This window comes from Teleopsis dalmanni, chromosome 2 (genome assembly GCF_002237135.1).
Source record: "Teleopsis dalmanni isolate 2A chromosome 2, ASM223713v2, whole genome shotgun sequence".
NCBI classification, from domain to species: domain Eukaryota; kingdom Metazoa; phylum Arthropoda; class Insecta; order Diptera; family Diopsidae; genus Teleopsis; species Teleopsis dalmanni.
In genome coordinates this window covers 121,518,707-121,544,284 of record NC_051847.1, presented here as the reverse complement: position 1 = coordinate 121,544,284, position 25,578 = coordinate 121,518,707, and the positions used below count along the sequence as shown (strand labels likewise).

The 25,578-nt window shown below is 31.9% G+C and overlaps 1 protein-coding gene across 1 annotated transcript in view; it reads left to right on the top strand.

Annotated features, from left to right (window-relative positions):
- The window catches only part of LOC119675603 (dynein heavy chain 5, axonemal-like), a 73,589-nt gene that overhangs the window by 22,637 nt on the left and 25,374 nt on the right, over positions 1-25,578 (top strand). The window contains exons 15-25 of the mRNA XM_038086809.1: positions 10,238-10,624; positions 10,863-11,448; positions 11,507-11,740; positions 12,890-15,558; positions 15,626-15,874; positions 16,482-18,050; positions 18,190-18,358; positions 18,422-18,574; positions 18,654-18,946; positions 19,016-19,508; positions 23,983-25,569. Of these exons, the coding sequence (XP_037942737.1) occupies positions 10,238-10,624; positions 10,863-11,448; positions 11,507-11,740; positions 12,890-15,558; positions 15,626-15,874; positions 16,482-18,050; positions 18,190-18,358; positions 18,422-18,574; positions 18,654-18,946; positions 19,016-19,508; positions 23,983-25,569 (8,389 nt within the window). The remainder of the gene's footprint in view (positions 1-10,237; positions 10,625-10,862; positions 11,449-11,506; positions 11,741-12,889; positions 15,559-15,625; positions 15,875-16,481; positions 18,051-18,189; positions 18,359-18,421; positions 18,575-18,653; positions 18,947-19,015; positions 19,509-23,982; positions 25,570-25,578) is intronic.

Genomic DNA, 25,578 nt, shown 5'->3' with positions numbered 1-25,578 from the left:
ATTCTTTAGAATGTTTAATTAAGGTGCGTTAACAGCATTCGCGTCATGTGGGTGTTAGAACGTACGAATATTTCTAGAAGTAGTTCTCTTGATAGTAAAATTAAATACATATGCATGTTGCTTAGAATTATATAAAAGTATATTTATGTCTCAAGAATCATACAACCTGCAAATATGCAGAAACTTTCCTAATAATCTAACAAAGGTAATGAGTTTGATACCGCTTAATTGATGCGGTAATTTTCAACTGATTATTAATAATAATAATGAAACTTAAAATGTTTAAGTAGGTGCGTTAACACATCTGCGTCATGTGGGTGTTAGAATGTACGAATATTTCTAGAAATAGTTCTCTCGATAGTAAAATTAAATACATATGTTGCTTAGAATTATATGAAAGTATATTTAAACTTCACTTTCGTGAAAAATGCTTAAGTTAGAAGTATTGTTCATGTAGTTTGATTACCACAACTATAGGAATCAACTTAGTCATGCTGCATTTGTACAATACTTCTGAATGATAAATGAAAACTATTTACAGTTCAACTGTTCGAACTTAATCAGACTAAAAGGTATATTCAAAAATAGAATGTAAATAAAAAAAATATGATAATATGCAACAGTTTTGCTATATTTGAAACTACAAAATATTTTTCCTATTTTATGTTGGCTACATTGTACGTCATACAAAACTTCAGAATTATAGCAAATATTTCATAGTTAAATGGAAAGCAATAATTTTAGAGAATGTGATAAACCACTTTCTCTGCCTTTTAAAGTTCAGCAGCACTAAAACTAAAAGAAAATTAGTTGGCAAATTTGTTGAATTCTGTTGATATTCTCATTTGTATTCTGTTAATATCAAATTCCAAAAGTCGAACCCTTTTTGATAAATTGATAAACAGTCAAATTCCAGACAATCTAAAGCATTTCTCTTGTTTTCGTTTGACTTGTTGTTGCTCTGGTATCCTTGGTTTCGCGCCACACCGATGAGGTGAGTCTGCATACGAAATAAGTGCTGTATAGGAGCAACAGTATGTGTCCTTGATTCACTTGTTTATGTGCAATGATGAGTTTCAGTATTTCCTTAAGGATTGCTAACATTCTGTTTGCCTATGGCATTTGATGATTCATTTGGGGATATGCTAACGAAAATTGTTCACATTTTGTTCTTAGTTTCACTTTGCCTGAAGGTAAACAGTATAAAATTTTGGCCATTGAACTTCAGAGATTATATGTATGATACTACATGGTTAGGTTAAACTCGGAGGAGATATTATTTATTTATTATATGAACATAGAAAAAAATTCCTGGATAAGTAACACTCTATTTTATTTTGTATACAAATTGTAAACAAATAGATTTAAAGCAAAGCCTAATATGTGCTCCAAAGAAATTTTTATGATAATTGGTTAAAACAGATTGTGACTTTATTATATATGTACAAATATAGCATCTGGTAACCTTAATTTCACGAAATATTTATAAACTAAAAAAGTTATTTAAAAAATTTACATAAATAAAAGACAAGGTATTAGTTGTTAGACATCGGTGGCAACCTGTCTCGTTAAAGATGTGGTTCAATGAGACTAGAAATGGTGTCTACCATATTATGATATGACAATTGTAGAATTTAAGATAAAGAAGCTTTTGTTTTTGACCAAAGAACTCTGCCGTTTTAATAAAACGATCAATGTTTTGAATGTCTACGCTGGTGATATCAGGTGACACCTATAAAAGAAAAGGTAAGAAGGTATACAAAAAGAGAAGGTATAAAAAAATGAAGAGGAAATAATTTTAGGAGACAATTTAGGATGCAAATTAAACTTCATTCTTATATTTAATAAAAAAAAAAATTATCAGTTTCAAAAACGTTGTATTAAGAAGAAAAAAAAAACAAGAAAAGCTTAACACTATAATGTTGAACTTTTATAGTACAATATCTTTAAAAAATAGATATTAACATTTGCTTATTACTTGAATATAAATATCAGATGTTTATTAAATATTAAACTATTTATAATTCTTATAAGTACGTAAGCTTATATATAACTTAATTTGTTTAAATTATAAATATTAAAATAATATATCAGCTTTCAAGCCTCAGAGTTTCAGGCTTTAACTACAGTTGTTCGTTTGATATTTATAAATTTATTAATTTATGTATAATTCTAGGGCTGTAAGCCATCTCTTAAGTAGATACAATAGTGACAGGGAGAGAGCAAATGGTGCACCACAATTGGCTCGAAACAAAATGTATTTTTATATATTGAAGTCGTTTTTTTCAAAGGTATAAAGGTTTTAAGAATCTTTTAGTCTTAAGATGAAATCACTTCCATAGCCTTCTAAATGAACCATTGGAAGCGTTATTCCTAAAAAATTGACAAGTATTTAGGTACAATTCTAAAGTCCATAGTCTAAAGCTATATAACGGATAAACTCTTGGGTTTTTTAAGGAATGTTGAAAACTAATTTTAAAAATTTTTAAATATTATTTTAAGTATTATGTTTTATTAGAATTATTCTAACAATTATCTTATAATTACTGTGAGAATAGTCTGAGATAAAACAAACAGATACAGAGGGCTACATAAGCTCCATTTATTGAGCTGATCAAAAATATATGTATTTTATGAGGCTACGACGTTTCTTATAATGCATTACAACAGTTATGAAAAACTCAATGTACCCTACGTACACTTTTTTCTATAAAGGGTTTAGAAATAAGTGAAAGAATGGTTTAATAAGCTCCACCTTTTTTATGCTTTATTTGAAATTGTTTACTATTATCTCATATAGTTGTTGGGTGAAGCTAATATTCAGTACTATATAAAATTTATTAAGTAAGTGATTTGCAAAATTTAATGCTTTGCTACACAACCTCAACTTCTGTATATCAAATATGTTTTTTAATGTTCGTCAATATACCAGCAACTCAGGTTGTATTTGTACTTTTTGTGAAACTTTATGAAATTTGTGGACAAAATATTAAAGAATTTTTTTAAATAAAAACAAATGTGGTAATTTTCCATTACACAATGCATGTGTGACGAATTACTTGTAAAAGAGATTACAGTGCGTATACGCAACGTTTTTAGAAAAAATTGCAAAAACTATACGTGAAAAATTAACAAGCTGTGCGCTTACACAAAATTTACTGTAATTACTGTACTGTAATTAGTTATGAGTAAAAAATTATTAAAATATAGTGAAACTACAGCAAAAACCACAGAAACCTCAAATTAAAACAAATAAATCTATGCAATATATTTTAATTGATTTTGTTTTTACAACACCTCTCATGGTGCTGCATATGTTATTTAATATATTTAATACAACATTAAAACTTTATAGGCAATTCATGTTAATGTATTAAAAGGTGTGCTATTATATTGTATTTCATAGAAGGGATGTATCTTGTAGCTGCGCGTGTGTGTAAGCATATACAAGCTTACGTTTATAGAAACCATTTAATTTGATTATTAAATTTCTTGATTATATAGTAAACATCTTTAAGTGAAATAGACGTTGACATTTTGTGGTTTAGAAGATGTGTTACTTTGTGTTCCACTGATGGTTGTGCGTTTTAGAGGTTCTCGTCTATATTCACTGTATCAGATATATTTATGCATGTGCACATGTGAAATTATGTATTTTTTACAACAATTTGATTATGCATAAAACTCAACATAAGCAGTAAAAGCATATATAGCAAACGCTATAAACTTGTCTAGTACAATTTTAGCCTTAATTTTAACAGATTTTTTCGGTGATTTTTTGAAGTGCTGAGATATTTTCGCAAACGTCTTTGTGCGTAAATAACTTAAATTTCTTTATTTTTGCACTTGTTTTTATTTTAAATTTAATAAATAACAATTTGCGCTGACAGTTTTGCAGAGTCTAAATTGGTTGTACTAAGTCATCATCAATTTATGTGTGAAAAGTTTTGCTGTGTTTTATAGAAGAGAACAATGTTGAAAGTAGAGTCAAGTTGCAAATAAAGAAAAATGAACTAAAAAAAAATCAACATTTTCTTTGAATCTCTGCAGATTTACATTATGTTCACTTCTGGCGCAATATTTAATTGAATATACTACATTAGGCTTTACAAATTATTAGTAAATTTGTCAGCTTTAAATTATTTTTTATAATTTTTTTCCTATATCTTTATCGCAGAAGCAATAAATACACAGTTAACTTCTGTGTTCAAAAACTACATGTTACACAGGATGAGATAAATATAACCTACGGGTGTAAATTCATAGGAGTATATCTGTACTTTCATACTTTTTTTTAACTGTTTAAAGATAAGACATAGTAAAATAAGATTTTATTGTGTTAGAAAAACTTATACTATTTTCTACACTTAAATGTAGTTCTTATAGCACTACATTAAAAGTTCCTGTGGTTTAGAATCGATCTACTGCCAAGCTCGTGCCTTCAAAGTCTTCTTTCTAATTAATACAATTTATTTTCTAATATAGGTACATAGCATTCAGAAATTCTGAAGACATTCTTTTTTCAACTCTTCAGAGTTTCATCTAGAACTAAGTTTCTATCAAAATTTAGAAATATTTGTAAAGTATAGAATAAGGATAAAATATTGTTTTATTTGTTATAATTTAAATTAACCGAATTGTCTTAATTGGGCTATGAGGCAATAACATCTTTGTCAACATTTGAAGTACTAAAGTATCTTTTTATAAAAGTGCTGAGTTGTCTGTGTTAAGAGAGCAATTAAATAAATAATTTTTTTAAAAACATATATGCTTTGGATTATATTAAAAAATATAGTCCAAAATATATAATCATTGCTAAATGTATCAAAAAAAATAAATTTCTGTAAAAACTTAATATGCTATTAAATAAGCATGAAAAATGTGGTTTCATGACATATAGACATATACGACATATGTGGTTTCATGACGTATAGTAGAGTAAAAAAGAGTTGAATAAATGTAAGATGAAGCTCTCTTTTAATTTAAAAATACATTCAAAATTCTTAATCGTCATCATCATTTTGGCATCACTGTCCGGGATGGACCACTCCTCTACAAGACGCCTCCATTCTTCTCTGCATTTCGCTTTCTTTCTGTGTTGTGTTATTCTCATCGTTCATATGCTGTCTTCTACATCTTGTAACCAGTGGCGGAGCTAGACCAACTCTGCACGTCGGCGACATCAGAATTGCGAGGCCTCCTTTATAACCCAGTTGTAAAAGTAAATAAATTATATTCACTAATACGATAGAGAATGATTGAAAGTTTTATTGCTAATCAAATTAAAATAAACACAAATTAAAATAAATGAATTTTCCTACTTTTAGCCTCACTCAATTTTTTTTAAGTTATATCATAATTGGCGCCAGCTGCTATTTTGGCTTCAGTTTATATAATTTCCAATGGAGATAGTTTCTCTTGGATCATCATACTTTTCTAGTACGTCTTAATCAATTTTAACTTTGAGAAACTTCTTTCCGTCGAAGCTATATTGACAGGAACTGTGAACATGAATCTGGTTACTATATAAACATTCGGGAATACTTCGAATATGGTTAATGCTATTATCAAAACAAATTGTTCAAAATATTTATTAAGTGCTTAGAATCCACAGTCGGTAACTTTTTGCGAGGCCCCTGTGGGCGCGAGGCCGTCGGCAGTTGCCGACATCGCTGACGCCTAGCGACGCTACTGCTTGTAACCATTTTCGTTGCGGTCGTTCTCTTTTTCTACTCGAGACAAAGTCTCGAAAATTTTCTTAGTCATGCTTTCGTTACTCATTCGTAGGGCGTGTCCATACCAGCGCAATCTTTGGGCTTTTATGTATCATATTATAGTGCGGCCTTCTTTCAAGACATTTAATTCGTCGTTATACCGTATACGATATACACCGGGCCAAATCTTTTCCAGAGTATTTTTCTTTCGAATCTCAGTAGCAGGTTGTTGTCGCTGGATTTAAGAACCCATGTTTCGCAGCCGTAGGTAATGATAGTTTTATATATGCGCAACTTTTGTTCCTTTGATAGTAACGTTGATTTCATAAGCTTGATATGGGCAAAATATGCACCGTTAGCTGTTTGAAATCGATCTTGCATTGCAAGAGTCGCACCTTTACTTGTGCTGAGAATTACGCCTACATATTTAAACTCGTTTATAGACTCGAAATTGTGACTGCTTATTCTGATGTGACTATCTTGGGGAAATTTTGTCATGTATTTAGTTTTTTCTTCGTTTATTCTGAGGCCTATTTGCTTTGTAGTTTGTTCTAGTTGTATGAAAATGCTTTGAAGATACTCCTTGTTTCTTGCAATAATGACAATATCGTCAGCATAGGAGCATATTAGTGTAGATTTATAAAATATTGTACCTCCTTGATCTATTTCGTTGATAGCTGCATGTAACATAGGGTCAGATTGAACAGAAGCGTCGATAGAGAATCACTTTGACGTACACCAGATTTGGTTTCAAATTAGTCTGAAAGTTGACCATTCAGGATTATTTTAGCGTTTGCATGCATTACAGTCATACTAATTAAGTTTTCTTAGATAGTAATCAATGTAGTTTCTGTTGAGCTTATCGAATGCTTGTTTAAGGTCTATAAATAAACAATGTATGTTAATGTTGAACTCATAACACTTCTCGAAAATCTGTGACATAACGAAGCATTGGTCTGTTGTTGAGCGACCGGTTTTAAGACCACATTGATAATCTCCCAGTATTTCTTCTGCGTACATGTTTAGTTTTTCATACAATATGTTCGAGAATATTTTATAGCAAACATTAAGAAGAAAAATACCTCTGTAGTTAGGACAGCTCGTTTTGTTGTATTTTTTATATATAGGAACTACTAAACTTGTATACCACTCTTCTGGCATTTTTTCTGTTCTCCAAATTTTGAAGTAGTAATTCATGTGTCTGTTTGTGAAGTTCTTCTCCGGCGTATTTTATCAGTTCAGCGTTTATAGAATCTTCTTCACACGATTTAAAGTTTTTTAACTTCTCTATTGCTCGTTTCGTGTCTTCATAAATGGGTTCCTCTAGCATATTTTCTACTGTCCATACGGTATCACTAGGGGCTAAAATACTTAATTACCTAATTCGAAATTAGGAAATATTAACAATGAATCGTCCTATATATTTGGTGTATACTCAATGATTCATATCAATCACAAAGGAATTCGCTGCACTTTCGTCAACGAAACTTAATATATTAATATTCCTTTTTTTATATTAATATAAGAATAATATTTTGTTTTTTTTTTTTTTTCAATAACCTCGTTGAATGATGATGCTTACCAAGAACTCCGGAAGATAAGAAAATGTATATATAATAGGCAAAAACTTCTAAAAACACATTTATATATCAAAGGAATAATATTTTTTAAACAGTTTTTTATTGTTTTATTTGTGATCACGTTCATGATTCTTTTTCACTAGATCCATTTTTCACTAGAAGTAAGAGACTTTTTTTTATAGAAGTTTAGATGTATGAAGTTTTATTTGCAAAAGATGATTTTTTCGCAACACCAGTTTTAAATTTAATATCATTTCTAAATATTTATATATCTGTTCACTTTATGAGTGGGCTATCATTAGATGCAATATTCGATATTTAAATATACAGTCAAACCTCTCTATAACGAAGTCGTTGATGCCTACAAAAAACTTCGTTATAATGAGGTCTTAGCTATAGAGAGGTTCGTTGTAAAGAGATTCGCTATAGAGAAATTCAAATATATGAAAATCGCTGTGTCTTCAACAAAACTTCGTTATAGAGAGAAATTCGTTATAGAGAGGTTCGTTATAGAGAGTTTAGACTGTACTTTATTTAGAGAAAATTCATGTTTAGTTTTAAAAGGCTGTGAAATTCTGTTACTTCTTGTGGTTTCTCGGTACTATATCTTTGCTAAAGGTATTTTTATCAAAACAAATTTTTGTTTAGCATATTTTGAAAAAAGTTTATTGGGGAGACCATGAAGTTGTCCTATTGAACAAAGTGATATTGTTTTGATTGCATGGGCTCATTCGTCTTGAACAAGTATTTTGGTTGTCGTGTTCATTCTACTATAGAAGTATAGAAAAATTCTGTTACTTCTTTAAAGCATATTGCTGTGATATTTAGTTTATATATTGAATAGTTATAGAATTGATATTAAGTGGTTCAAATAATCATATTTTGTAGTTGTCAATGTTTTTATAAACTGTAATTTGTGTGGAAATGCGGAGTGGAAGTTGAGTATTTTAAGCTAATTTGTGAATTACCTAAATACTTTGATATATAAAAATAATTTACCTAATAAAACAGTTTGTTATATATTTCATCTTTTATGAAATAAGAGAAATAGGGCATTATGTCAAGTAGTTCTTGTTTCAATAGAGTTCGTGTAAATGGGTGAACTCTTAAAATTAATGTTTTACTACCAATTAAAACCACACCAACCACAAACAATTATTTTGTAGTTATATTAATCCATTAATGAATACGAATAACCGTCGAATATAAGAAATCTGGAGTTAATATATACAATAAATAAAATAAAAAGTGGTTTATAGGTTGACTATATACTGGTATATGTATGTAATATTGAAACGTGGTTGTTACATTTTATTTTTGTTTGTTGGTACTATGCAGCAAAACAATATATTTTTATTCATAAAAATTTTTCAATATAAACATTCGAAGTAAGGCAAAATAATGTTAGACTTAAAAGGATGGCTACATTTATCATAATGGTATATCGCAAGATACTCGATAATGCTGTATAAGCAGCTAAGTCGATAGTACTCAATACCGATGGGAGTAAACAGTTGTATTAATATTTCAACTGCCAACAACTATACTTCTATATACATTTATACATAATATATATGCTTTCAAATTTGTTGGAACATATTTATATTTATATGTACAACGGTTTTTCAAAGAATTTTTTTTCGAAAGGGAGTCCTTTATTAACTCATTTATTTAATGTTGCTAGCTGGGACTTATGTAAGCTGGGTTTGTTTTCCGTTGTATCTAATTCAAACATCTAATTATCCACAAGAGATCGCTTAGTTTTGTAGTTAGCCTATGACTGAGAAGCCAGAGATTAAAAATTGAACACCCATAGTACCGATCTTGATAAAATATTACTGAACGAAATTTTAAAAATCTCGTCGTTGAATTTTTTTGATTTTTATACTCCAGACACTTATAAATGATGAAAAGGAATCTTTTTTCAAACCCTCAATTATTTAATGTTGCTAGCTGGGACTTATGTAAGCTGGGTTTGTTTTCCGTTGTATCTAATTCAAACATCTAATTATCCACAAGAGATCGCTTAGTTTTGTAGTTAGCCTATGACTGAGAAGCCAGAGATTAAAAATTGAACACCCATAGTACCGATCTTGATAAAATATTACTGAACGAAATTTTAAAAATCTTGTAGTTGAATTTTTTTGATTTTTATACTCCAGACTCTTATAAATGATGAAAAGGAATCTTTTTTCAAACCCTCAATTATTTAATGTTGCTAGCTGGGACTTATGTAAGCTGGGTTTGTTTTCCGTTGTATCTAATTCAAACATCTAATTATCCACAAGAGATCGCTTAGTTTTGTAGTTAGCCTATGACTGAGAAGCCAGAGATTAAAAATTGGACACCCATAGTACCGATCTTGATAAAATATTACTGAACGAAATTTTAAAAATCTCGTCGTTTAATTTTTTTGATTTTTATACTCCAGACACTTATAAATGATGATAAGGAATCTTTTTTCAAACCCACTATCTATTTTATGTATGAAAAGTCATATGCAATGTGTCATTTCTAAACACTTAACTGAAGTAATGTCACAAATTCTTTAAATATCACATACGTTTGGATTATTTTTGATTTAATATTTCATGTAATGTTTTAACTGAGATACAAGACTCACATTACTTCATGAAACGTTAACAAACAATTTTGTTTATAATCAAAAAAAAAAAATACTGAATGTTCTGCTCAAAATAAACACACTCAATACTTTTGTCAGTCACAATCTGCTGCATTCACATCACTTTTTGTCTGCGAGTCAAGAGATTTATTTTGACACAGTCATAACTCATGAAACGTGAAATTTAAGTTAATGCTGACAATTTTTACACTTTATTTTTGTTTTTAAAAAAAAAATATATAAACAATCTTTGAATGCACATAAAATTTTTTGGTGAAATTTAAGTGCAGTGCAATTCTTTTTACATGTTTTTGCGCTAGAATCCTGGTTATGCGGGTCGCAAGGAATTACCAGAGAATTTAAAGATACAGTTCCGCACAGTTGCTATGATGGTGCCGGACAGACAAATTATTATACGTGTCAAGTTGGCGTCATGTGGTTTCCTTGAAAATATAACATTGGCACGTAAATTTTACACTTTATACAAGCTGTGCGAAGAGCAGCTGACAAAGCAGGTGCATTATGATTTTGGTCTCAGAAATATATTGTCTGTGCTACGGACATTGGGTGCAGCAAAGCGGAGGAACTCAAAGGATAGCGAGAGTACGATTGTGATGCGAGTCCTACGCGATATGAATTTATCAAAACTAATAGATGAGGATGAGCCGTTATTCATATCGTTGGTTTCGGATTTGTTTCCCAATCAGGTTTGTGAGATCATACAGAGAAATGCAAATTTTATGCAAATTTTATTATTTTGAGTATGCATCTTATGTATAAAGATATCTAAAACTTATAATACTAGATATATAATAAAAATTGTATCAGGTTTAAACCATTTAAAATTAATATCGGTTTATATAAATATGACAATTTTCATTTTTTTTAAAAGTTATTAAAAAGTCATTAAAATTTTTACATTTAACTCTCACGTAAAACGTATAGACCCTTGAAAAGACTAACTATCCCGAACTGGAGGCTGCCATTGCACAACAAGCAGAAGAGGCTAGTTTAGTCTATCATCCTCCGTGGGTTCTTAAGCTGATACAATTATATGAGACTCAAACTGTTCGGCATGGCATAATGACATTAGGTCCAAGTGGTGCGGGTAAAACTACTTGCATTCACACACTCATGAAAGCACTGACACAAATGGGTGATAATCATCGTGAGATGCGAATGAATCCAAAAGCCATAACTGCAGCACAAATGTTTGGCCGTTTGGATGTGGCTACAAATGATTGGACTGATGGCATATTTTCAGCACTTTGGCGCAAAACTTTAAAATTGAAGAGTGGTGAGCATGTCTGGCTTGTATTAGATGGTCCAGTTGATAGTATTTGGATAGAGAATTTGAATTCAGTACTTGATGATAATAAGACGTTGACATTAGCTAATGGTGATCGTTTGACAATGGCACCAACTGTAAAAATAATATTCGAACCACACAATATAGATAATGCTTCACCGGCGACAGTATCCCGAAATGGTATGGTATACATGAGCTCGTCAGGCTTAGATTCTAGACCAAGTAAGTGAATCTAAAAAATAATTATTTTTAAATTATAATATAAAATTACAAACATAAGTTGTACAAGCTTGGTTGAAAAACCGTGCGCCTGGAGAGAAGACTGTCTTCTGGGAACTATTTGAACAAACGTTCGTGCAGGTTTATAATTGGGGTACACAGAATCTAAAATTATTGATGCCGGTCCTGCAGTGTAATATAGTGCAACAAATGCTTTTCATACTTGAAGGGTTAGTGCCGGTTAAAAAGGAAGATGAACAGGCTGTGAGCATGTCTAGCAAGGAAAGTAATGATGGTAAGTGAACGACGGTTTCTGAGTATTATATATATTAGCTTGTATAATATAAGCAGTTTAGTCATGAAGTGCGGACGCTTATCTTTAAATATTGTTGACATTTTAAAAACTAATATTTCAGCGAAACAAGGCAAAGAAAAAGATAAATTAAAAGACGAACATCGCAACTCAATTGGCAGTGAAGGTGGTAAAGTACAAAAAGAGAATACAACTACTTACAAACTTACAATAATTTTACAAAACACTTTCCTTTTTATGAACACTTTGATGCTTTTATATGTTAGCAACTTGCTGATAAAATAAACTAACACTTCCTTTTATTTTCCACATCCTTTTTATATATTTTTTTATCAAAAATAACTCATCGACACAATTTACACTTCGAATATGGGGAGTAACAACGATAGTTATTATTTTAAATTTTACTTTAATTTGAGTCTATTTGATGTAAATGCTTTGGGTTTAGTTTCAATAGTAATCGTATATACAGAAGTGACGCTTATTCCCAATAAGTGTCGGGGATTAGCTTTTACCGGAAGTGAAAGTAAACCAGTTACATATCAATTTGGATATAGTAAATCTCAAAGATATAGTAAATCTCAATAAATACAATACATACAAACATACAATAAAATGCATGTATAAAATACATACATAAACATTTATTATTATTCTAAGAAGACCTTAATGCACTGCAATCTATATATCTATAAGTGATTCTAGAAATAGTTTTTAAAAAGTGAAGTCTCTTCATAGGAACGGTAAAGGTAGATGAAAGTTGGTTTCAATTAAATTTGAATTAAAATTGAGTGGATTGAAAGGTTCGACTTGTGTTGATCAAAATTGAATATTCATTGAAATGTAATACGTTTTAAAAAGTGTGTGTACCTGAAGAATATTTAAAATAATATTTATCGTTGTATTACTTCCAGTAAAATGCATAAAATGTTCAAACAAGTAAGCTTTTATAAGACTGTATTCCTTAATATGTTGAAATTTTGTGTCTCTGTGCTGTGGTACTTACTAATTACAACTAACTTTTCTAATTTGCAAAGTCCGCGTCCAATTTCTGTAAACTCTATGTGTGTTTTTAAATATACATTCATTTTCCGTATTAATATTTTTGAAATTTTTCTTTAACAGAGGAAGTCGCTGAAGAAGCAGTAGATGAGAAAGAAGATACATGCACTCCCGAACAACTACATCGTTTATATATATTTGCGCTTGCTTGGGGTATGGGTGCCTATTTAAGTACTACCGATCGTTTGAAAATGAACAAATATATCAAAGAATCGTTTCCAAATTTGGATTATGCTAAGAGCGTTGGCAGTGATAATACCATATATGATTTCTTCGTATCCGCGACAGGTGTTTGGCAACCATGGAAATCACTGGTTACGCCTTACATGTATCCAGAACTTTCAACGCCAGATTATTTGAGTATACTAGTACCAATAGTTGACAATGTACGCATTGATTATTTAGTTGGTACAATTGCAAATCGTGAGCGTTCTGTTATGCTGATTGGTGAACAAGGAACGGGCAAGACAGTGATAATGAAAAATTTTATGAAGAAAATGAGCCCGGAAACACATATGGGTCGTTCATTTAATTTTTCGTCAGCTACTACCCCATATCAATTTCAGCGCACTATCGAAAGTTATGTTGAAAAACGTGTTGGAGTTACGTTTGGTCCGCCTGGTAATCGTAAGTTGATAGTTTTTATAGATGACATTAACTTGCCCGAAATCAATGAGTGGGGCGATCAGATAACAAATGAAATAGTGCGCCAATCAATGGATATGAAAGGGTTTTACAGTTTAGAGAAGCCTGGCGACTTTACTTCGGTTATAGATGTGCAATATGTTGCTGCTATGGGTTTGCCTGGTGGTGGACGCAATGACATACCTTCACGTTTAAAACGACAATTCTGTGTTTTCAATTGTAACATACCTGATAATGACTCTATTGATAAAATCTTTCGTGTTATTGGTGAAGGACATTATAATGCTAAGCGTGGTTTCATACCCGAAGTGCGTAATCTGGTAAAAAAACTAATTATACATACGCGTACTTTGTGGCAACGAACACGTGAAAAATTATTGCCAACACCGGCGAAATTTCATTATGTTTTTAGTTTGCGTGATTTATCGCGCATATGGCAGGGCATGGTGGGTACTTTGTCGACAGTCATCACATCTGAGAGTGTTTTAATGGCGTTGTGGAAGCATGAGTGCACTCGTGTATTTGCCGATCGTTTTACAACTTTTCAGGATAAAGAGTGGTTTAGCTCTGAGCTGGCATGTTTGGTGCGCGTAGAACTGAGCGAAGCGCATTTACAAATGATTATGGCAAATCCAGTGTTTGTGGACTTTATGCGGGACGCTCCTGAACCGACAGGGGAGGAGGGAGAAGATGCTGATATGGAGCTACCCAAGGTCTACGAACCTGTTAATTCTCATGAAGTACTCCGCGAGCGTCTGGTAATGTTCCTCGCACAATTCAATGAAATGGTGCGTGGCTCTGGGATGGATTTGGTTTTCTTCCCAGATGCAATGTTGCATTTGGTTAAGATTTCCCGAATCATTCGGCATCCGAGGGGAAATGTCATGCTTGTCGGGGTCGGTGGATCCGGTAAACAATCATTAACTAAATTGGCATCTTTTATAGCTGGCTACAAAACATTCCAAATTGCACTAACACGTTCCTATAATGTGGCCAATTTTTTAGAAGATTTAAAATTATTATATCGTGCTTGTGGTGTACAGGGAAAAGGTACAACTTTCCTTTTCACTGATATGGATATAAAGGAGGAAGGTTTTCTTGAGTACCTGAATAATATATTATCATCAGGTGTTATATCGAATCTGTTCTCACGCGATGAACAGGCAGAAATAGTACAAGAACTCACACCTGTTATGAAACGTGAAAATCAACGCAAAACAGCGACCCCGGAAAGTGTGATGGAATTCTTTTTGGCACGTACGCTTGCCAATTTACATGTGGCCTTTTGTTTCTCACCCGTCGGTGAAACATTTCGATCGAGGGTGCAACGCTTCCCGGCTTTAGTATCTGGCTGCACCATCGATTGGTTCCAACCATGGCCGAAGGATGCACTCGTCTCGGTTGCAAGACACTTTCTGAGTGACTTTGAAATTGAGTGTACGCCAACCGTCAAAGAAGAATTAGTTAATGCGCTTGGCTCAATACAAGATATTGTTGCAGAAACTTCGCTTGAATATTTTCAGCGTTTCCGGCGTGCTACACATGTAACACCAAAATCGTATCTAAATTTTATAGCCGGCTACAAGAGCATCTATCAACAACAGCAAAAAGAACTTGGTGATGGTGTGGAGAAAATGGATACTGGCTTAGAAAAACTAAAGGAAGCTTCTGCTTCTGTTGAAATATTGAAAAAAGATTTAGTTGTTATGGAAGAAGAATTAGTAGAGGCTTCAAAGAAGGCAGAATCTGTGTTGGTTGAAGTAACTGAACGTGCAATGCAAGCTGAAATTGTGAAAAATCAAGTGCTTATCGTAAAAGATAAGGCTGAAGCTTTGGTTGCTTGCATCGCACAAGAAAAGGCATTAGCCGAAGAAAAACTAGAAGCAGCTAAGCCAGCTCTTGAAGAAGCAGAAAATGCTCTCAATACCATCAAACCAGCACATATAGCAACTGTGCGTAAATTGGGACGACCACCACACTTAATTATGCGCATAATGGACTGCGTATTGATTTTGTTTAAACGTAAATTGCATCCTTGTATACCAGATTCGGGTACACCATGTCCAAAGCCATCTTGGCAAGAATCATTAAAGGTAGAAATATTACAAGTATTTTCAGCTAATTAAGTTTTTTTTAAACGAATAAAAATTTTATTTTTAGATGATGGCTAGCGCCACATTTTTGTTACAATTGCAAAACTACCCAAAGGATACTATAAATGATGAAATGATCGATCTTTTGCAACCTTACTTTCGGATGGAAGACTATAATATGGATATGGCCAGAAGAGTTTGTGGTGATGTTGCTGGTCTGTTGTCATGGACTAAGGCAATGTCTTTCTTTCATAGTGTTAACAAAGAAGTATTACCACTGAAGGCAAACTTAACTTTACAGGAGGCGCGTTTGAAGGTAATAAGAAACAAAATTAAAACCAAGAATTTAGCAAAACATTGGCACAAGAACTAGTTAAAACTCAACGTTTTTCACTGTATACAAATTCAAAAAATTTTTATAATCGATATGGAAAAACGTTGATGTAGAAATTTAGTGACCATTTTCATAATCGTAAAGATATATATATTTTTGATACTTTTTATATAGTTTAGCGAACTATATAGACATAGCTTAAGTATGGATTTGCAATGGTAATAGTACATCTGCCTGCTTTTAAAATACTTTATTTTGCTTTATATATGTATGCTTTCATATATTTCAGATCTGATTTAAATGGAACAAGTAAATTTTTTGATATGAATTCACCATGATACTTTTCTGCTTATATATTTAACACAATTATATATATTTTTTACAGCTTTGATATTTAACATTAATTCTAATATATAATGCAATACTTTAACATTTTTATAGCTAAATTAAGTAATTAAATTTCAGTAATACCTATTATATTTAATATTTTTACAAATACTTTTAATATCTGAGTAGATATTTTGTTTAAATAAACTTCTATAAAAAAATGTATAGAACTTATAACATTATCACAATAATTTCTTCTTAGCTTGCTATGGACGATCTAGCCGGTGCCGAAGAGCAATTACGTGAACGAGAAGAAGCACTGCAAGCTGTTAAGAATCAGTACGACGAGGCAGTAGGTGAAAAGCAGCGTTTAACAGATGCAGCCAATGTATGCTTACGTAAGATGACTGCAGCTACTGCGCTCATTAATGGTCTCTCGGATGAAAAGCATCGTTGGACAAATCAAAGCAAAGAGTTTAAAATTCAACTGGGAAAGCTAGTTGGTGATGTGTTATTAGCTACCGGATTTCTTTCATATTGTGGTCCATATAATCAAGAGTTTCGTGCAAATCTGATTAAAACTTGGATGGGCATACTTAAGCACAAAAGCATACCATTTACCACAGGCTTAAATCTAATAAGTATGTTAGTCGACTCATCGACAGTGTCTGAATGGACTTTGCAGGGCTTACCAAATGATGAGTTATCAGTGCAAAATGCTTTGATAGCTACTAAATCAAGTAGTTACCCACTTTTAATTGATCCACAAACACAAGGCAAAATTTGGATAAAATCAAAAGAGGATCAAAATGAGTTACAAATAACATCACTTAATCATAAATATTTCCGTACACATTTAGAGGACTCTTTGTCATTGGGTCGTCCACTATTAATCGAAGATGTAGGCACAGAATTGGATCCCGTTATTGATAATGTGCTGGAGAAAAATTTTATTAAGTCTGGCAGTATCGAGAAGGTGTTGGTTGGTGATAAGGAATGTGATGTCATGCCTGGATTTATGCTATACATAACAACAAAATTACCGAATCCACCATTCAGTCCAGAAGTGAGCGCAAAAACTTCAATTATAGATTTCACAGTTACTATGCGTGGTTTAGAAGATCAGTTATTAGGTCGTGTTATATTAATGGAGAAATCAGAATTGGAAGCAGAACGTGTAGCACTCTTTGAAACTGTTATGCAAAATCAACGCAACATGAAGGAATTGGAAGGTAATCTATTGTATCGCTTAAGTTCCTCACAGGGTTCGCTGGTAGATGATGAGGCACTTATTGAAGTTTTGCGTGTAACTAAAACCACAGCTGAAGAGGTAAACCAGAAGTTAAAAATATCTGAAGTAACTGAAAGGAAAATTATGAAAGCACGTGAAGAGTTTCGTGCAGTGGCAGCAAGAGGCTCTATACTTTATTTTCTAATTGTTGAAATGAGTAACGTAAATGTAATGTACCAGAACTCTTTAAAACAGTTTTTAGTTATATTCAACAATTCTATTACAAAATCTACAAAGTCAAGTGTCACTGAGGAGCGCATTAACATTATATTACGTTATTTAACTTATGAAGTATATAAGTTTACCAATCGCAGTTTATATGAGCGACATAAGCAACTCTTTACATTGATGCTTGCCATTAAGATTGATTACCACAATGGCATCATCAGTCATGAGGAGTTCATGGCATTTATAAAGGGCGGTGCATCCTTGGATCTCAATGCTGTTACACCAAAACCTTTTCGCTGGATATTAGATATAACATGGCTTAATTTAGTTGAGATTAGTAAATTGGAAACATTTTCCAATGTACTAGAAATGGTAAGTAGGCTCTCGTACATTGTAGAGATATTGCAAACACAACCATTTTGAGTTAATAATATATGTACCATATTGTAAGATTTTTAGATATTTACGAACTCAACTTAACTTTCATTTTTTCTATTGTTAACAATTTTAGATTGAATTAAATGAGAAAGAATGGCGAGTTTGGTATGAAGCAGAGAAGCCGGAAAGTGAAGAAATACCCTGCGGTTACCAGATCTCTCTAGATGGTTTTCGAAAGTTACTATTAATACGTTCATGGTGTCCAGATCGTACTATTTCGCAGGCTAAACGTTATATTGAGGGTATATTAGATTTTTAAAGGAATTACTCAGTTGTTAATATCATTTTTCATCTAACTGAAACAGAATCACTTGGCTCAGAATATGGAGAAATGCAAATATTAGATCTTGAAGCTACTTGGCTTGAATCTGAACCGCGTACACCATTTGTTTGCTTATTATCTATAGGTTCCGATCCTACCACGCAAATTGGAGCATTAGCAAAACAGAAAACCATACGTAAGTAAAAATCATTTTAAAGCTAATTTGCTTTTGCAGCCACAGAAAATTCCCATTAATAAGCTGCTTTCGTACACAGCACTTAAAAGCGTTTCAATGGGTCAAGGTCAGGAATTTCATGCGCGCAAAATGATATTGGAATCAATGGCTGGTGGTGGTTGGGTATTGCTACAAAATGTACACCTTTCGCTACCATTTTGTGCGGAAATTATTGATATGTTAGTCGAGACAGAACACATTGATGAAACATTTCGCATGTGGGTCACAACAGAGCCGCATACAGATTTTCCAATTGGTTTGTTGCAAATGGCAATTAAATTTACGAATGAACCACCACAAGGCATAAGGGCAAGCATGAAGCGTAGTTATCAGGTATATGGCTCGTTAGTCAAAATTTGTTTACATTGCAAACGTTTTTATGCGCAAATTTGATATTTACAGTCGTTCACTCAAGATTTTCTTGATTACACTTCCGCACCACAATGGCCACCGCTGCTTTACACTGTCGCTTTTTTACATACCATAGTGCAGGAGAGACGAAAATTTGGCCCACTTGGTTGGAATGTCCCATATGAGTTTAACCAAGCTGATTTTGCTGCTAGCGTGCAATTCGTACAAAATCATCTTGATGAAATGGATCCCAAGAAGGGTGTCTCTTGGCAGACATTAGTATACATGATTGGTGAAGTGCAGTATGGCGGACGTGTAACTGATGACTTTGACAAACGTCTGCTGACAACATTTACAGCTGTTTGGTTTTGTGAGGCTTTGTTGACGAATTCTTTTGAGTTTTATAAAGGATATAAAGTACCAAGCACAAAGAATTTACAAGGATTTATTGATTATATTAATAGCTTACCAGCTTATGATACGCCAGAAGTTTTTGGCTTGCACTCAAATGCGGATATTACATATCAGATTAATTCAGCGAAAGGTAAGTGGCAAAAATACAAGCAAGTTTAACTACAGTTGATATATGGAACACGTGTAGCTATTTTGGGAAAAACGAATCACTGTACTTTGACTTACTTTACGTTTTGAATCCCAATACTGTCGGTTCTATTATTCTCTCATTTTTTGGGTTATTTAAAAATATTTTTGTTTAAAGCTAAAAGTGCACCACATGACAGAACGAAACGAATAAAAAAGGTTCTTATGTGGAAATGAGGGTTAAGTTGATAAAAATGATGTGTCGACTAAAGTGGGTACTCAACCAAGCATTATTTACAGCATTTACAAAACAGACTTATTAGGTTCACATACACTTATACAATGGAGTGAAAACTAACTAGTGAACTGCAATATTTTAAGGTTAGAACATATTTTCGATTTCATAGTAAAAATTAGAGATATTTAAAAGATGCTAAGTTTTTTTTCAATTATTAACATATACAAAAAAAGATGATGCAGCATTTTTAAATCTATTAAATTGCAGACTCTACAGATAGTAGAAGAATTTAGAAAGAACTGATATAATAAAAAACAATAAATATTTTTTATGTATTAAATCAATATAAAAATACTTGTAAATAATTATAGTACTTATAATACTTACAATGCTTATATCGATTAATTAAAATATAACGAATCAACATATTCATCAGAATTGCTTCAAGATTCCCATGACTATTTAAGGGGGTATGATGTGTAACAATTGGTTTTTAAATTAACCAAACTTAAAGCTACTTTATTTGTGCGGTGGCAACGCGTTTCTTGATGAGAATTTTGTTTCATCAGTGATAACAGTTGGTACATTGTCCAAGTGTTAAGGTCATGGTTGCATTGTTGATATTGCTTCTGTATTTCTAATTGTGGACATTGCAGTGTCATATGCAAATGTGGTTACAATCAAATTTACGAGTGATGATATATCGAAAGTGTACAGTAGGAAAAATTATTTTTATGTTTGCTACGGAGCAATCGGTTGGTCAAGTAAGTTCTAAAATATTTTACTAGTGGGCCAAGGTTCCGGATCAAACCTTATTAAATGTGAAAGCTGTTTCCAGAAATACAGAAGGCCAAATTTTTCATCTTCTAGGTATTTTTCGATAATATATAATATACTTTTTATATCTGTTATCCTTTTTATTCTTTTTATTTTATTATTGTTATTCTTTTTATTTCAGTTTTTCCTTTAATATCTGTTATTATTTTTATTCTTATATTTGTAAACAATTGTTCGCTTGTTGAATACTTCATCTGAAAACTGTTCTGATGGATTAGGTGAAGATTTGATCTTTGATTAATAAACGTAACTAATAAACGTATCGCATACAAGGACAGTAATAGTTATCATAAAAAAAAAAATCACATTTTATTATCATTCGCATTTTAAAATAAAACTCAAAAAATAATAATTAAATTTGCTTTATATTACATTCCTCAAAAATAATTATTTTATGTGCATTTTATTTTTTCGCGCAAAGGAAAAAATTCTGCTTTTTATTTTAAAACGCACTAATAACTGTTACTTTTGCGTCATAAATATGAAAGTCATGAATAACTGGAAATTTCTGCTGAATATTTTTAAAACGTAATATAAAATGCAATTTTCATACAAATTAGTTGTTTTTGTGATTCCCTACAGTTACATTTGCGCGAAAAAATAAAAAGCACAAAAATAAAGCAAATTTAATTATTATTTTTTTAGTTTTATTTTAAAATTTTTATATATTACATATAAAATATATTAATAATATTGAGGATAAAAGTTGTTAGAATGATAACTCTATACTTAAATATGAGTTTAGACAACTTTTTGTCGCTGCTTTTTTCACTAAAAATTTTGAAAGAACTGTTATTTTCGGTCCCTGATCGCATAAGTTATCTTACAAATACTTTTGGTATTATACATAATAATATTTTTCTTTATAATAAAGTTACATATAATGGGTTATTTGGTTTGTTGACGATGTTGACTTGTGTTACATTGCAACAGGTGAAAAATATATAATAATAGCATTGCGTTTTAATTTATTTAGAATTAAATTTGATCTAGCAGTCAAAATCTAAAAACTTTTTTCACTTGTTTTTTATTACGTACTCTTACACAGAAACTTGATATAATTGTTTATAGGTGACATTATCATCAGATCTTTTTATTTCCATACTGTCCTTGATTGTTTTTTTGAACCAAGTTTAACTGAAAAACTCTATTGATTACAGTAGGTTAATTCATAGTGCATAGTTACTTTCACTGATAATGTGAAGATTTCGGTTATTAATTTCTTAGTTATTAAAGTGACCCGTTTTATAATATAACTATGTGTGTCATATAATTAAAAGATATAGTAATAGTGAAAATCGTTGAAGTATTCTCAGATTATAATATTAGATATATACGTGAACCGTAGTCTTGTTTTTGTGCATATAACGCATAATTTGCTTTACAAGTTCAATGTGTCGGTAATCAGAAATGTAGACTTATCCTTACTGGATTAGACTGTAGACTATGTAAGGATGGAAATTTACACTAAATTTCCACCTACATAAACGCTACATAAACATGCACTAAAAACAATAACAACACGAACTAAAACACATCAACACAACACAGTTTTTTATAAAACGACACACTTTTTATATGGTTATGTTCAAACTTGGAAAAAGTAGACTCACTGGTAGTAAATGTTGCAAATATCTGGAATTAAATAGATTAATTGATATTTAAAATATTTAATCAAAACAATTTACCAAAACCTAAACCGCTTACAAGCCTTAATAACACTTCAAACAAAGCTGAAATGATATTGAAGTGAAATATAAAAATATAATTAAATAAATTAATAATAAACTCACCTTATTTATTTGTTAATTATATTTCTTGTTTTTATGTTGTAAATATTCATCAAATATTTGCACTTTTAATATTTTATTTATCGTAACAAACAAAGAGTAAATAAAAAAAAAAAAAAAACCACCACCGACCGAATGTAGTTTTAAAACACGTTTTGTAAGAATCAAAACAAAGCAGCGTTAACATAAGAAAACAACAAAATATTCGCCGTAAGAGAAGCTTAAAGAGAAGATAAATACCCAAGCTGAGTACCGCACAAAACATGAAATAGAACATCAGAACGGCAAAAATATACAAGAATTACGTGAGATCAGCTGTAAATAAAATGATACGCTACACAAAAGCTCGGTCGAGTGTGTATATAAGACGCGCATTTTACTTATGCGAGCACTTGCAATATTACTTCAAAGGCACATACACCTTGGAAGATCAAGTCAACTAAGCTCTAGAGGCACAAAGGCATAATAAAGATATTTTATATAAAAAAAATATCCAAATCAAAGTACGACAGGTGGTTTCACGCCGACTGTAACTAAGATAACTATTAAAATTAATAAAGATATTTTATATGAAAAAATATCCAAATCAAAGTACGACAGGTGGTTTCACGCCGACTGTAACTAAGATAACTATTAAAATTAATAAAGATATTTTATATGAAAAAAATATCCAAATCAAGGTACGACAGGTGGTTTCACGCCGACTGTAACCAAGATAAATTCTAAAAATCATAAGGATATTTTAACTAAGATAACTATTAAAATTAATAAAGATATTTTATATGAAAAAATATCCAAATCAAAGTACGACAGGTGGTTTCACGCCGACTGTAACTAAGATAACTATTAAAATTAATAAGGATATTTTATATGAAAAAAATATCCAAATCGAGGTACGACAGGTGGTTTCACGCCGACTGTAACCAAGATAAATTCTAAAAATCATAAGGATATTTTAAATTAAAATAATATCCTAAAGAAGGTATAATTATAGTGAACACGACAGGTGGTACAGTTCCGGAAGAATATAACGCCAGAGACCTGAAGGAGGAAGACCTATCCAGAAGATCCAAGCATTGAAACCTCTAAAAGGGACATCTCTAATTATTTTTTTTACGTATGAATTTTGGGTTATATATATATTTTTTTTTCCCCAAAGTTAATTTGCTTCTTTATATTGAATACAAATTTAAAATTTATAAAATTTTGAAATAAAAATAAAAGTTAATTTATTTCCCTATAAGAAATATAGATCTAAAAACAAAAATTATAAAATTCTGAAGTAAAAATTAAAGTTAATTTATTTTCTTATTTTAAATATAAATTTAAAATTATAACTATCGAAATAAAGTAATACATAAATAAAGATATAGAAGTAAAACCACTGCACTTTGAATATTTTGGTCACAATCTATAAATTTATTGTGACGACTTTGGTGAGACTGAGCATACCTCAGCAAACAGGCAACGACCGGGAATAGTGGTCGTTACAGTTGGCGCCTGAGCAGGGACCAAAATATTCAAAGGTCGTTGAGATAGTGATGGAAATATAGTAGTCAAGCAAAGAAAATCTAAAAAACTAGATGACATAAAATAACAACATAAATCGTAAGAAGAAACAATGTCGGTGGGATCAAGAGGAATACCAGGGACTGAAGAAAGTTCAATAAATCCTCCAATGTGCTCCTATCGTCAGACAATTGAATACGTAGAGAAATGGTCCTTCAGATATCACGGTGGCAAGGACACCTTAGATTTCATCGAACACATAGAGGAACTAGCAGACATGTACAACATCGATGTAAATCAAATTCCTCGAACAATGCCTCTACTCCTCGAAGGCGAAGCACTAGAATGGTTTCGCAATAACAATTGTCGTTGGTCACTTTGGACACGTTTCAAGTACGATTTCTTATCATTTTTCATTTCTGCTAGATATTTAGAGAACCTACAGGATGATGTAATATCCCGCCATCAAAAACCCAATGAGAATTTCAAAACATATTTAATTAACATCAAAAATCTTATGCGACGAGCCTGCACAAATCCAGATTCGCAATTAGAGCGAATATATCAAAACATGAGCGCAGACTACCGAATCTTTATCAGACGTCGAGATTTTTCCAGCTTAGAAGAATTAAAAATACTTGCTGATGACTTCGAAGAGCTTCGCAGAGAACAGCATAAAGTGAATCGGGACGGTACACGAAAAGAAACTATGGGCAGGTGCATCGTAGTGGAGTGCTCAGAAACGATGCCATTACAAAATACTATGAGATGCATACCCACTACGCCAATACGGGATAAACTTATCCAGCATCATAAATCAGAGCCACCTATCTTGAACAAGCAACAGAACCGACCGACGGCAAAGCAAACAACAGCAGTAAGAACTAGAATTACCAATCCATCAACAGAATTATTACCTAAGCCAAGCATAATAACACAGCACAAGCAATGTAAAAATTATTTAGAGCAAATGTCATGCAAATGTCTCGTACCATCGCAAGATCCAGAACCAAGCAAAGAAACCCCAGAAGTGTATGATTTACACCAACAGGAACTCATACAAATTCAAGAGATACAACAAGTGCAAAGTGAAGAATTACAGCGAATGCAAAATCCAAAACCTGTCAATAAAACTCCAGAAATACCTAAGCAACAGTCAGTCAGACAAGATCAACGAGTTTTACCAGTTCAACAGCATGTCGAACAACTACAGCAAAAACGGCAACGCGAGACGCCAAACAAAAGAAATCTAGAAAGAATTAACCTAGTCCAAGTCATACAAGATAAACCGATGTTTCAAATACCACCACCACAAAGACTTCAACATGTTACAACTACTGAAGAATATACACAGGTGCAAGAGACACATTCACAACGAAATCCACCGCTTCAAGAAGAACAACTTAGGAGACCATCGACTAAATTAGTAAGAACATCGTTACTTTCCATACCTCACGATCAAGTACACTCAGAGACGTCGCTAATACCGCGACAGGAAATGTCCGTCAAGCAATCAGATCAATGTCAACAGGAGATTAAAGTCATCGAAAATAAAACTACACAACATCGAATGACCCACAAAACCCCAAGTCCCATTCAAGAATCACAACGAGTTTCACATCAAGGAAAAGATAATTCTACTCAACTGAGAGAAAAAGTAAAGATCCCTATGATGCAAATAAAAGAACAATGTCTCGGAA